The sequence below is a fragment of the Hippoglossus stenolepis genome, chromosome 21 (assembly GCF_022539355.2).
Source record: "Hippoglossus stenolepis isolate QCI-W04-F060 chromosome 21, HSTE1.2, whole genome shotgun sequence".
Taxonomy (NCBI): domain Eukaryota; kingdom Metazoa; phylum Chordata; class Actinopteri; order Pleuronectiformes; family Pleuronectidae; genus Hippoglossus; species Hippoglossus stenolepis.
In genome coordinates, this window is record NC_061503.1 from 5,197,449 (window position 1) to 5,212,039 (window position 14,591).

At 40.2% G+C, this 14,591-nt stretch overlaps 1 protein-coding gene across 8 annotated transcripts in view; it reads right to left on the reverse strand.

Annotated features, from left to right (window-relative positions):
* Nucleotides 1–10,959, reverse strand: part of cacna1g (calcium channel, voltage-dependent, T type, alpha 1G subunit) — a 147,201-nt gene extending 136,242 nt beyond the window's left edge. For 7 of the 8 annotated variants that reach the window (XM_047338370.1, XM_047338369.1, XM_047338368.1 and 4 more), the window contains exon 1: nt 10,852–10,949. In XM_047338370.1, coding sequence (XP_047194326.1) covers nt 10,852–10,944 — 93 coding nt within the window. In that variant the 5' untranslated portion in view covers nt 10,945–10,949. Of the gene's footprint in view, nt 1–10,851 lie in introns of all 8 variants that reach the window. The other variant, XM_047338374.1, reaches the window with a different exon arrangement.
* Between the last annotated feature and the right edge of the window lie 3,632 nt (nt 10,960–14,591).

Consider the following 14,591-nt stretch of genomic DNA (forward strand, 5'->3'; position numbering starts at 1 on the left):
AAGTTCTACCATCAACATAGTATTTTTTGTCTCATCTCATTTTCAGTTTTTCACATATATTTAAGAATCCATATGAAAATTAGTGGGGACAGCATCTATGGACACAATTAGATGATACTTTTTGGGGGGCAAGATACATTTATTTTTTAAGTTAAATGATTAAAAATGTTTATTCACTTTGGAAAACAAATTATCTATTTAATTTGTCCTGCTGGTAATGCTTTGCACATTGTATTCTGCCTGATAAAAAAAAAAGTGTGGACAACAAATGAAGCAACCATGTGTTACAACAAAAACCTAGAAAAAGCACGAGAGGGTTGCATCAGTGAACTGAAGTTACCGTCCAGACATGAAGACACCAGGCATAGCAAATAGTTGCACTACTGCAAAAAGCCCACTAAAATTAGGTAAATATTACTTTGAATGAATTAAATAAGTTCATAGAATTAACATAATAAGTAGAAGGCAGAAAAGCTTCAAAATAGGCTTTAGTGGATGGGACTGGTGTTGTTTGTCCCCATGTAAGGAATCATCTCTTCAAAAGATGCTTTGTACACTGGGTCATGAATGATGGATAACAGAGCACAGCAACACTCTGTTGGAAAAATAACAACAGAGTCTATTGACAGATGTTACAACCTGAGATATGACAGGACGAGCGGTGTGTGAAGTAGAGACGAGCCGAGTTGTTAACCGCCACACTGAGCATAAAATGACCCCATTGCTTTCTCTAATACTCCCTCCTTCTGTGATCTCCTTTGGAGGCTTTTCTCTTGTTTCTATAAGGAGTTATCACTCTTCTATTTTGTATCAGCTAAGCCTACATGTCCTCACAGTGACTTTGCTGCCTGAACTGTCCCACACACACATTAGACACATACTGTAAACACACACATACGTCTACACAGTGATAACACAACACATACATGAACACTGTAACATATACAACATGGGACCAAGCCTTTGGGGAAATAAACTGACATTGAGCAAATGTCGATCAGCGCACACACACACACACACACACACACACACACACACACACACACACACACACACACACACACACACACACACACACACACACACACACACACACACACACACACACACACACACACACGTGCATGCAAACACACTCTATGCATGGCTGAGACAGTGCATTTCTACAGAGTCAACAGGACATGTTGGCCAAGAGGCTTCCCCGCAGCAGCACCACATTGTAACACTAGCTCTGTAATCAGGATATTGATTCCTCGAAACTTGTACTGCACATCAGCGGAGCGTGACACATGTCGCATGGTCCTGACGAGCATTGATCAGATCTAATATCTAAACATACAGGAGTAGCTCTTCAAATTCCACATCAATTACAGCCTGAAATCTCCCAGGTTTCCTGACGCTTACAATTCAAAGCTGTGCATTTTACCAAAACAGAAATACTGTAGGTGTTTGTCTGTTGTCACTATGATCTGCTGGTTACATGTCCATGTGGAGACAAGAAAAGCTAAACACACATACATGCAGTCACACGCACACACACTCCTGCCTCTGAGGGAACAGACACCAGTGACCTGTGCTGAATGGCTCACTGCTCGCACACTCCCTAATTTCTACCCCCAACTGCATTCTCTCCCTGCAAAGACACAAAGAGAGAGAGAGAGAGAGACAGAGTATTGTATCTCCACTGGAAATTGTCTGCAACTGTATGTCTCCAAGGATTAATGAGACTTTCGCATTATGTGACAACAAAACAGAAAAGTTAATTATGGTATATCATCCAGCCTAATCCCGCTTCAGACAAGCCTCACAAAATTGGCTTTCATTCGGCGTCACACTCACAGAAGTGTGAAATGGGCCAACAAATGATAGCAGAGCACTGGTGGTGAGTCAGTCCAATCTAAAACACGTTGAAACACGGAGGGATGTGCACAAATATTGTTAAAGCAAATCAGATAATGACACGGGTGGTTAATAAATATGTTTAGGCAATCTGAAACCACTCAGTGCGTACATGTGTTATAAATAATAATAGTGTCTGGGGGGTTTTTACAGGGTTTGTCTCATGCACAGGAAGTGAAGGCATGGAACAGTACAAAATGACCCCAACAATAAGCACAATGTGTATTAGAAACATTGTGAACCTGAATGAGCGCCTTTGAGCCACTTTTAAGTTATAGTGTGTGGTCATTGGTAGCATTGTAATGACTTAATTATTTTTTAGCTGACATTTAGCCTAGCAAGAACACATATTTACTTTAATTGCCTCTGAAAAGTACAATACTCTATACTGACACAAGAATAATTTGTCTCTTGCCACTAAAATGTGTTCCCCCCCCCCGGCTGGATTGCTAGTATGTTCAGTGAGCTCAAAATGGATAACAAGCTCATTGTTGCAAAGAGTTAATGTGCCACTATAATAGTAAACATTTTATATTAAATAAATAGTCATTATATAAGTAAACATAACAATATTAGTCAGTGACAGTTGAGCTTCACATCCACACTGACAACTATCTATTTTCATGTTTTGGTTCATCCATCAACTGTTATTTAAAACTGTTACATATTGCAAACCACTTCCTCAAATCAAAGCTACAGTAGTAAGGATCATAATGAGAATAAAGCACATACTTTATAAAGCCTGTTTTTTAAAGAAAAAGAAAGTCGATATCATTGCAGAGCCAGAGCAGATGTAGCATTAGAGAATTTCTCTCTACGTGTCATGGTAGCTTACATTTAAGCCTGCCTTCTTACATAATAAGCAAAAAGCAACATAAGCATTAATTAGAGTACATTTTCTGGCCTGATAAATTTAAGTCAAACACACTATTGAGCTTAAAGAAATTAACAAGCTCGGGGTTGGACAGTTTTATGATCTTGCTTCTTTTCGCAATCTTTTTGATGACTTGATTCAAGTTTTAGTTAACATAAAAATATTGCTTGATGAGTGTTGCCCTCTGCAATTCAAGTGTCAATATCAAGTGTTGCATGACGGGTTCCAGCTCAGTGTGATAGCAGAATAGAAAATAAATGATACAAGTAATTATGGAAAGCACTTACCTACTTTGTTATTTTATGTTTGTTACTTTATGGCTATAATACTTTGTGATGATTGATTATTTTAGCATGAAAAATTATTCAGTGACATACTCGTGATATCTCAGATTTCTGTTATGTTTTATGAATACCACCCCTGACGACAGGCGACCAAAACAACAGGCGGCCATCCACACCCGTGTCTCATCCCATTTCATTTCAGACATAACACATCTTTAATTTGTGTCATTTTTCAATACAATTACACTTTTTGGCAATTGTGAAAAAAAAGAACACACAGCTGGATGGAATTCCGGCTGTATGTGGGCTACTGGTTTTCCTCCGCCTACTGTCTAGCACTGACTTCCATCGCTCTCATTTTTATCACCCTCTCATCATTTCCTCTCACTGCCTCACACTGGAAGTAATACCACTACAACTATACCTACGGTTATGTCTCCAACATCATTGCGAGAGTGTGTGGGTAAAGGTACGGTAGTGTGTGTACATGCTTGTGTGTATGTGCCATTTTTCACGTTATTGCTTACATACATTTTAAGATTATTTGCGGGTGCATGACTATAAGCATATGCGTGCCTTACTCTAACACATAATTACAGAGTACAGACATGGATAAACCCCTCGCACAAGTTCTCTCCCGATGTGAACGAGCCTCCCCGCTTTAATGGTGACACAACACATCAGCTTAACAGTCTTGTGTGTGAACGGCCATGCTAGCTCTCACATCGCCTGTGAACAAGGAGTGTGCGCGCACACACACACACACACACACACACACACACACACACACACACACACACACACACACACACACACACACACACACACACACACACACACACACACACACACACACACACACACACACACACACATCAGTAAGCACAGCAAGCTGTATTGCATGTTATCAGCGTGTCAAGCGGGTGCCAACATTACATGCCCTATCATCACCTCCTGATTGGAGCCTTTATGCCTTAAGTGCACTTTATCACTAATGCTGAGTGCACTTAGAACACTCCCTAATGACTCGACGTGGCTCACTCGCAAATCCCCAAGTGTCAAAGCGGTTATATGATACAGCATGGTGCCCAAGCGTGAAGTGTCGCAGCTCTTGACAAACAATTGAGATCTGCAGACCAACCAAACATTCCTCCGTATGATTCACATGGCAACATGTGTTCCCAAGCTAGCTCAGGCAGCCGTGGGTAAACAATAAGCAATCAGTCGGAAAATTGCAGCAGGAAGGCATCAACCCTGCTTTCAGGGAGATGTCTTCCAGTTCCTTGGTGTCTGTAATGCCACTGACCCTGAACTCATGGTTTTCCATAATTGGGTATAAGCAGGGATTAATGTCAATCAATAGAGCATAATGTTGAGTAATAACAGTGTTAGCAGTTTCAGAATAAAGATCATTTTTTGTTATCTGTCTTTCTTTTCTGGTATTTCACCGAACATTGTGAAAGTGCTTACAAAATATCTTTACAACCACCACAGGTAGGTTGATTATGTCAAGGCTATCCATCCACCTATCCACCCATCCATCCATCTATCTATTCCACTTGTCCTTTGAGGGTGAGAGCTTTAGCCAATTTAAAGTTATTTATAATGTTATTATTTTTATTCTTTTGTTTGGTACTTTACAACTTGATGTATGAAAATATACAATTTACATAACTTGGTGGTGTAAATGAAAACTGATTAGCACATTTAGTGTGCAGACACAAAGACTGATGTTGCTTGGGTCCCCAGTCCCAATCTGTTTGGTTCCACATCGAACACTTGTAAGATTTTTATTGGGACTTGGACCAAACCCTGACTTTTTATAACCTCCCGGTGATAATCACTAAAAGATGCTTCTCTCATCACCCCCTGAGGGGAGCTTTTATGCTCCAAGTGCACTTTAACACTAATACTGAGTGCTAAACTCAAAGTGAGATTGAGATTGATTTTCTTTTTAGAAATAAATCATATCTTTCTTTACTTGAAAAAGACATGTTGAAGCAGTTTTCCTCTATATAAAAGAGTACGGTGATGATATTTATGGGCAGACAGTCAGTTACACACTTTGGATACTGTACATCACAATGTTGCCTACTTAACCTTACTGCTCATTCAGCATTTATTCATAAAGCTTTTTTAGCCCCATCTTGCAGCCGTGCTTTTTTGGGGAACTTGGTAGCCGTTTGACACATTCTCACACATGGCGTTGCCAAAAAACTTTGTTAATATGCACAATGTATCTTTAGATTACCGCTGAGGCAATTCCAATGTTTAATGACTAATGAATTGTCACTTTTAATTGTCTTATTTTTTCATTGTTTTATTTATTTATTCGTCCAAGTATTGTCTGTTCCTTGGCACCACTGACTATGAGAGTTCCTCATCAATTAGTTTTCCAAGGTTTTTTATGAATTAAGGTTTGAGGCCATGACAATACCAGTTACAAAACAGTTTTGTGATGTTATCATCAATTGTTAAAGCTGATTTGATGTGATGTTGTAAATGGAGCTGCTGTAATGCAAGAGGATTTTCAAATTAGAATGACAATAACGTACCATCATAATCATAATAGCTACACATGGTGACATTTATCATCTCAGCAGAAACCCACTGGGCCTGGACTTTTCCTTTCTCTCCTTTGTTTCCTACATTGCGGCATGCTGTATTTAATAATCAGCGAAAAGGCAGCGTGCAAGGTGATCGATCAAACGATGTCACCTGCTCAGCTGACACTTCCTGACGCACTTTGTGCCATGATCAGAAAGAAAAGCGTCGATCGCACCGTGCATACATTAACATTAAAGAAACATAAACAGAAAAAACATAGAAAGTTGACCCCTATGTTCTGGACCGAAAGGGCATCTTAACGGATAGAAATGAAAGTTGTACGGAGTATGTGTGTGTGTGCATGTGTGTGTGTGTGCATGTGTTTTAAAACACAGGTGCCATCATTTTCATTGGTGAAAACATTTGCTTGCATCCTCTCCTGAAAATAAATCTTAGCCACTATGTATGCTAATTTTGCCTGTCACAAGTCTGAATGCCATTATGACAGGGGTCAGATGCTTTCATCACACACAGCCAGGCGGAGTGCCATACGTGCCAATGAAGGCGGTGCATGCCTCGTGGTGAGGACAATACAGCGGGCTCACTGTAATCTGCCATTCAGGTGAGATCCCCTCTACACAGGTGGAGGGAGATAATATTGTGAGAAAGACTTTTCAGCTCAATCACCACCGATGGCTGTGACGCTGCACACACACACACACACACACGCAGACACAAGCTCTGACATTTCTTCATCCTCCAGACACATGCCAGGCTGATATAGGGGTGAACTACAGTGTGTTTGTATGTGTGTGTGTGTGTGTGTGTTGAACATAACTGTAGGAAACTCCATCTCAGCAAAGAATCTGAATCTATTCTTTTGCCGGCCATCTCCTCTCCCTCCTATATCTTCCTCTCTCTGTGCATTGTTCTATGACCCAGTGCTCCCATTGTACAGGTAATAATGTTATTAGTTTTCCATAGACATACTTTTGTACTGTAGTGGCATTGGGGGGCATGTTGAAGGTTGAATTTGTTCTTGCTGTTGCATTCAGAGCAGAATGGGCTTTATTGAATTCTCTCCTTAGGGGTAAATAGAGTCAATCTTGAACATTAAAGCTGCAGAGAAACAATTCCATCGCCTAAATCATCACTTATTCCTTAATCTCTCACTCTAACTGTATATGAAATGCTCTCTGATGTGTTATTATGTGATGTTGTTTTCTATTTGTTTAGCTGGGTTAAATAAGTATCATTGTGCATTTTAGTTTCCGTTAGTGGAAAAAAGGAAAAAGGTCAGGAGCTAAACTTTGTTTTGCCATTTAGTGGCATGTGGGGGGGGGGGGAGCTGAAAATAAAACTTATGGTGGTGCTTGATTAAATGGCACAGGATCAGCTAAGTTATTAGAATTAATCCTCCGGGCACAGGGAATGACTATGCAAAATATAATTGCAATGCATCCAGCAGTTCTGAAGACATTTTATTATAGAAATATCATCTGACAGACACTGACCTAACTAGAGCCACACAACTAGCATTGGTAACAGTGGTGGTGGTGTGAACTGGATAAGAGTCTCAAATGAAGGAAGGAAGGTAATTTACGTTTGCTTAAAATGACCCATTTTGCAGACAGATACAATTTTTTTGTGAGCAGAGTCTTTCGATTGTGGCATAATTAAAAATATGGAATAACACCAGTATGCTGAGCCTCTTATGGGAGGAGAAAGTAAAATAGTGATATAATAGTGTTAAAATTCTCACATTTAGATTCGATTTGATGTTATGCAGTGGTGAATCTGACACATTTAAAATGTATTTTGAGTGTCATTAAAAGTATCATTAAAAGAAATAAAAAAGGCCTCAACTTTTCAACAATACTGAAAAAAAAAAACAATACATTATTATTACACAATAATGAGCGGGGATGAACTTTTCGATCTACCGTGCAGCTACACACTGGCCTGTGATCATTGCAGTAGCCATTACCTGTGTCAGGAGATGAGAGCTCATTTAGCGAGCATCACAGAGCAGAGCAGAGAACCTGGCTGAGCTCCCTCATTAGCCCTGCTGCTAGCATGGCCGTGTTGGATCTGAGAGTTCAGGCACTTATACGACTAACTGTGGAGCACAGGGACATTAGTGTTGTGCTATAGGACATATATAGCATTATATCGTTTTAGCTTTGAATTTTGTATGCTACTCTGTAAAGGACTTTGTGACTTATGTCTGTGCAAAGTGCTCTATAAATAACTTTTACCTACTTACAGTGGCTGTCGCATTTCCTCTAAGACTGCTATAGATATACGCTCAAACACACATCAGTTTAATATGTTATGTGATGATTCTAATCCTGAGATATCAATTCACTTTTGAAACACAATTATTTAAGCCTCGAAGAAAAACACATGGGAATCAAGCTTGTTATCTAAATGCTAAATCCAATGCTGAAGTACCTGAAACAAACTTTTGCATCAATGTAAACTGTATGAACAATACACAGAAACATGTTCCAGTGTGTATAACAGTACATAACCTTACTGACATAACCAGAAGGTGTAGGTCAGGTGAAAAGACACCATGTTACTTTGCTAGCTTGATTACATCCAGTATATTTTACTTACAGTCTTAAATAAAATGTGTATGTGCATTGATATTTCAAAATAAAAGCAGCTCTAATGGTTAGCGTTAGGAATCTGTGAAATGAAAATAAGTATGAGTATGTATGACTTATAAACTTAGATTGAACCCACCCGCATAGTGACGTCAGAGGGAAATGGCCGCCATGTGAATATGGTCTATAGGTTTAAATATAATAAAAGGGGATCCTGTACACTTTGGTGCAGTGGGACTGTAATGTATACTTGTGAGGCCCAGTCTGTGCTGTACACAGTAGACACACTACATGAAACAAATTGAACCGCATTGTTATAACAGGAAAATTACTGATCCGACTATAACACCAGTGTTTCCCACAGAATTAATTGAATCTATGGCGGTAACAGGGGTGCATGTGCACAAAGGTCACTCTTACGAAAAACTATGACTCCTGAAATTTACTACGTGGACGGGGAAAAGGTTATGGACCATAAAACAAGCATGCTGGAGGCGAGCACACGGCAAATAGAGCTGAACACACACATGTTAGACATCTCTTATGTCACTATGAGAGGTGTAAATCTCATAGGTTCATTGAAACTGTGGCGAGACAAAGTAGAATATGGTGGGCTGCCACAGTCTAGATAAGTAATGGGAAACACTGATCATGCTATCAAAGGCCATCATTCACTTGATGTACGAAGGTCATTCATTCAAAGCGAGCTCAAAAAAATATGAGAGCATGTGAATAGTACATATCTGAAGAGTCAATATCTGTCATATAGCGTGAGAGAAGACCATAAAGGGTGCAGGTTGTGAACTTTTACCCTCTCGAAACATATCGATGTGGGGAGCCGTGGGGGAGATTGAAGGAGGCAGCGAGGAATTAATGAAAATGCGTTTAACCTCCAGGCTCGACATGTATCTGCGCTGCAGAGAGGAGAGACGATGGATTAAACCACATCTCATATTGTGGAGCAGAGGAGGAGGAGGAAGTCGATGAGCGCAGGCTGCATAGCAACAGCAGACTGGAAACATCGACTCCTCAGGTTTTCATCTCAGGCCGTCCTGTTCTCCAAAGTAGCTTTCATGTTTTCTCCTCCTCTGGTTTTTCCTTTCCTATGTCTTTTCTCTTTCCTTGTTTGCCCCATCTTTTTCCCCACCTCTTCTTCACTGTCTCTCTTTCCCCTCTCCATTATTTTCCTATATCTTCCTCTCACTCCCATTCTCTTTTCTCTCTTTCAGTTCCTCTCCTTCACTTTTGTTTTACTTTTCCTTTCTTACATGATTTCTCCAATCTCGCTCTTTTCCTCTACTTTTCTCTCATGTCCTCTCCTTTGCCTTTCTTCCTTCCCCCATTTCGTTTTGTTTCCTTTCACCTGCTTTCCTCTCTTAAACAGTGTTTCGATACCATGAGAGAAAAACATTTGTATGCATCCATTTTAGCGAAAATGCAAGTTTGAGGCTACTGCCACTTTCTGAAAAATGTTTCTGATTGTAAACATCTAGCCCAATGAACTTAGTATTAGAAAACATGCAGTAACAGTGGGGCTCTGTTCATATAAACGAACAAAGCCACTCTTTTCCACAGAGTCGGTGAACAAGAAAATAAGAGGTCCTTGTTCTGATTCAGTCTATTTGGAATCACATATTATCCAGAAGATGAGCGGTGCCAGATAATACAGATGAATCCTACTGCACTCCACTCCGCTTGACTTCCTCATCCAACAGTAAAACAACAACAACAACAAACCATGCTCCTCCATTAGTGTTTGCTGGGTTAAAGAAGGACTATAAATTAATGGAAACGCCTCCACACAATGGTGTTATGTATTCGCAAATGGAGGGAGCTGCAGAGGCCAGATATGATGGAGAATATTGTTTCAGTAGTTCTCTCTGAGACTCAAAATGGTTGTTTTTATAAAATATTTTTTTTATAATTCATCTCAGTGTTATTCAGCGCTCCTGCTCTCTTCAACATCTAGTCTGACAAGCAAACAGTGTTTTTGCTGTCTTTCAACCATTACTCTGCATCTGTTATCCTTATCTACTATGTGCATGAATGTTGTTCCTCTAATCTGTATTTTCCTTGTTGCTTGTCACACTGGAAGACATGTCAGTGGGTTGTGCTTGTCTTATTAAATAAAGATAAAGACAGATCAACAGATACTATGCAGTGATTAATGTGTTTTACTCCCTGGACACCTCAAATATAGTTTAATTTTGGAAGATTACCGTTTTGTCACTGGTGAAAGAGACCTAATGATGATACTAACAGTACTACTATACATATAGTACTTAAAAGGGACACTCTTTAGGGCACTAAATTTAGGAGATAAAGATAACCGCAAACTCTGCAGAAACAGTGGTTTTATGTGTTCTGAGCTCAGGCTCGTATAGACTGCAAACTCGTAGCCAAAAGCATTTGTTACAAACCCGGTGCATGGATGTGGGTGCTTAGGGTGCAGACAGGGTCTCATGACATGATAAAGTCATGAGACATGACATGTTGCATTGTCAGAGTACAGACAGTAACACATTTTGCATGTCACCTATGGTTCTAGAAGTAGTAAAATGTCCTTTTCACAGATTTTCTGTATTACACAAAATGGAAGACAAAATCACAGAATTTAAACAAAGATGGGTCTTACCTGCAGGATCCTGCACCTCTCCGTTTTGCAGTCGCTGTCCTCACAGGGATGAAACATGCCCAGTGTCACACAGTTCAGCAGAATCACCAACATGGACGCACGTTCAAACCATGTGGACAACAGTTAAGGAATATAACAGAGGCAGAAAACACATAACAAGCAGAACAAAGGCATTGTTTTCTTCTTTCTCTAGTGACCTCATTGTCTCATTCAAATGTATAAACTTCTCTAAGAAAGAACTGTACAGAGGAAAACAGGAAGAAGCTGTTCTGAGTGACAGTCATTGCCCCCATTACCCCCTGTCAACCAAGGATCTGTCTGGTTAACAGAATGAGGCCTGTTGGAAAATGTTTAGATCGTTGGGAAAGGTTCTGAATTCAAACTCTAAAGAGATGGTGACAGAAGCAGAGAATACGAGGATGAAACATCCAGCTTTAGAGTAACTGAGTGTGACGACATCTTGATGTAAAGCGCATGAAATTGAATGACCACAATGTCAAAGTGGACATTTCTAATGTGGTTAAGTTAAACGACAAGCTGAGCTATTTGACGCTAATCAGTGCTGAGAATAAACACAGATTACACTGACATTTCTTCAATAGACAGACAGACACACACACACACACACACACACACACACACACCTATGGATTGCTATTCTGTCCACAGCAGTGAACACATTGTAAACCGCTGTAAACGATGTTACACACAACAGGCCATTCCTCATCCAAGTTTTTGTGTGTGTGAGTGTGTGTCATGTGCTTAACATTTGTGTATGTGTGTTAAAGTGCGCAGGCTGTGAGGACCATGGTGAGGACAAACGACCTGTCCGTCTTTTATCGCATTAGCCTCCACTTGCTCATTCATCCCGCTGACCCATAATGCAGCTGGGTCGCCATGGTCCCCAAACTGACACAACAATATATATATATAACAGCAGGATGAACAGTAAGATGTAACTTAATGATTTGTAAAGTTTGTTTTTAACCACACAGATAATTCATCAAATCTGTTGAAGAAAAAAACACACGTGGCAGCGTGTAAAACAGAGAATAAAAAAAGCCAGTGCCATATTTGTACTTCGGTCCTCAAGTAACTTTGTAGCTTGACAAAGGTCTTTTAGGCGAATTAATAATGTACAGCAGGAATGTTTTAAAAACTAATTTATTTATGGATCACCCTGGTGAACTAGGGGTGAAAACGGCCAACAAGAATCACAATGTCCCTGCTTCGCATCACGCAACTCATCCCCCAGCTCCCCAGTCCTTACTCCTCGCCTGTTACGAAACAAAAAAACCTAAAATATCTATGAGACACTTATTATTCAATTAGTGAGAATTTGTAAAATAATGAGGTTTAGGGTGGAAAAGGGAAGGTTTTTGTAGATACCAGGGGAATTCATGCCCATATAGACATATAGTCTGCCTGCATTTGGGATCCTCCAGGAGATTTTGTAAGATGTTGTGGGAGAGAGGGATGCTGGGGTAATCAGCAGAAAACGGATGGATGGATGCATGAATGAATGGATGGATGGATGGAGATTAACTAACTAACTAGTTATGAGGAGGACTACTTTATGAACACAGATTTAAATGTCTTGAGTCACTTGGGTGGAGCTTGACATCACCCAAGTGACCCTGTGTAATTTGTAAAGGACTACATATTTTCAGGGTTTACTGAAGCCTTACATCATTTAGTCTAAAACTACTCATTTCACTTTTGAATGCCACTGGTCACTAAGTGGACAACCGATAAGAGCAAGGGAATGTGAGGCGTAGTGTATTGACAAACGCTGCAAGTGATTCTCAGACTGTGCATCAAGTGTGTGTGGTAGCGTACTGTGTGCATGTTCACAGGGCAATCACCTCCACAACCTCTACCCCTGGACAGCTATTGCCACAGATTGATCAAATTCTTGGGAAACACTACAGGTAGTGTCTCACCAAAGACACGGTCAAGTTGCATTAATGCAAAGGATGCCATTCAGATTTTTGGGGCTTGACCCGACCCTGAGAAAGAAATCTCGTCTTCAGCTTTGATTCTGCTTCAATTGTTAAGGTTGAATAAACCACCTTCTCCTCTGTGAACGTCAGTGCTCTTCCACTACCACAAACCCAAAACGTTTTCTTTATACCTCGCTAAACAAAGGCCACACTGCTTCCTGTGCCGGCCCTGAACATTGGCCCTGGACATTAATCTTGCGCTGCAGAGTCATCCAATTAAAATGTAATTCCAAGAGACACTGGGCCGGAATGTGATACTCGGTGGGAGTTTCAATACAGTATTGAACAGGATCTACTGAATAATAGATGCAGGATGGAGGGATATACGAGTCTGTGACCAGAAGCAACCTCAGCAGCATCATTTGGGTAAAGATGGTTGCATCTGGAAGGCAGCGGAGGATTATGTCACACACTTGAGGATGCGCACAAAGTTTTGTGAGTCCAAAGGGATGTAATTAAAAAGATCAGTCAGTATGGAGAGTGGGATCATTAAACAGGAAACTAAATCTCCGGCTATCAGACCTGTAGTGTGAGAGCGGTGGCGCTGAAAGTTTTGGGGGACGCAAACTGTTGCCGACACACAGTGGTGGCTTCTGCAGAAGCTCACAGTTAAGGGCTGAGAAGGTGGGGCTAATTAAAAATAATGAGCTGCACGGGTTGTCTTTGTAAGTTACTGACATCATCAACCTTTACCCGAGCTGAGCTCCGAGTCGTTTAAGTTCAGGAAAGTTTCAGTTCATCAACGAGATCAATCGGGCTCCAGGCGATGTAAAGAAATCTGACAGGAAACACTCAGTCAACTAGAAAAAATGAAAATATCAACTTCTTCAATGGCTTATTCAAGAAGAGTACTTCCTGTTCAGAAATAGTACTTGAATATAAATACTTCTGATAAATTACTGCACTTCTGTGTTACTAACAGACCAGAATATATATTCTAATCTACATCAGCTCTGTATGAAAATGTATCTTAATCCAATGCCACTATGTCTTAGCCTTCACAGCCAACTTTCAATGGAAACACAATAAAGACTAAACTAAAAGAATACATTGTATAGTGGGGTGGTTCATTTGTGTTATGTTAATGTTTTAGCATATGTTAACTTTCAATTTAGCAGGCCTACTTTTCTAATGTCACTGTTAAACTGTATGAATATTGCCGTGTAAACTATGATATCACTCAGTATGGTTATCCATGGGATGTTTTCCAAGGTTATCTGCAATGCACTAATGCAAAAGCAAAACTGACACACGGTCAGCGGAACACTCGTGGCATGAGAACATCAGAAACACACCACACTGCTATAACTCAGACAGACTGCCTGTAAGAACACACGTCCTGCATCAGTTCCAATCTTTGGTTTCGCCCAAACTGTGTTAACACAAGACCAGAAGAATGAAAATACTTCATGGCTTATTATCCCCTCGGTGTGCACAGGTCAGCATGAAAAAGTTCACATTAACATACAAAGGAATAGTAAATAGCACGTACAACCATGACAGCAAGGAAATGGTGGTGTATTGTACAAAGGCAGCCAGGTCAGCTGGGGTTCTGTATAGAGCCAGACTACATACTGAGGTACAGAATGTGATGGAGGAGCTGGTGTAGCAGATGAGCAGAGTTTGGGGGAATTATGGAGACTCAGTGTAAAGCTGCTAAAATATGAAGATCTGTGCTGTCTTCATTTAAAATGTTGTTAAAACAGATAAAACATATGATTTCAAGTAAGGAGTATG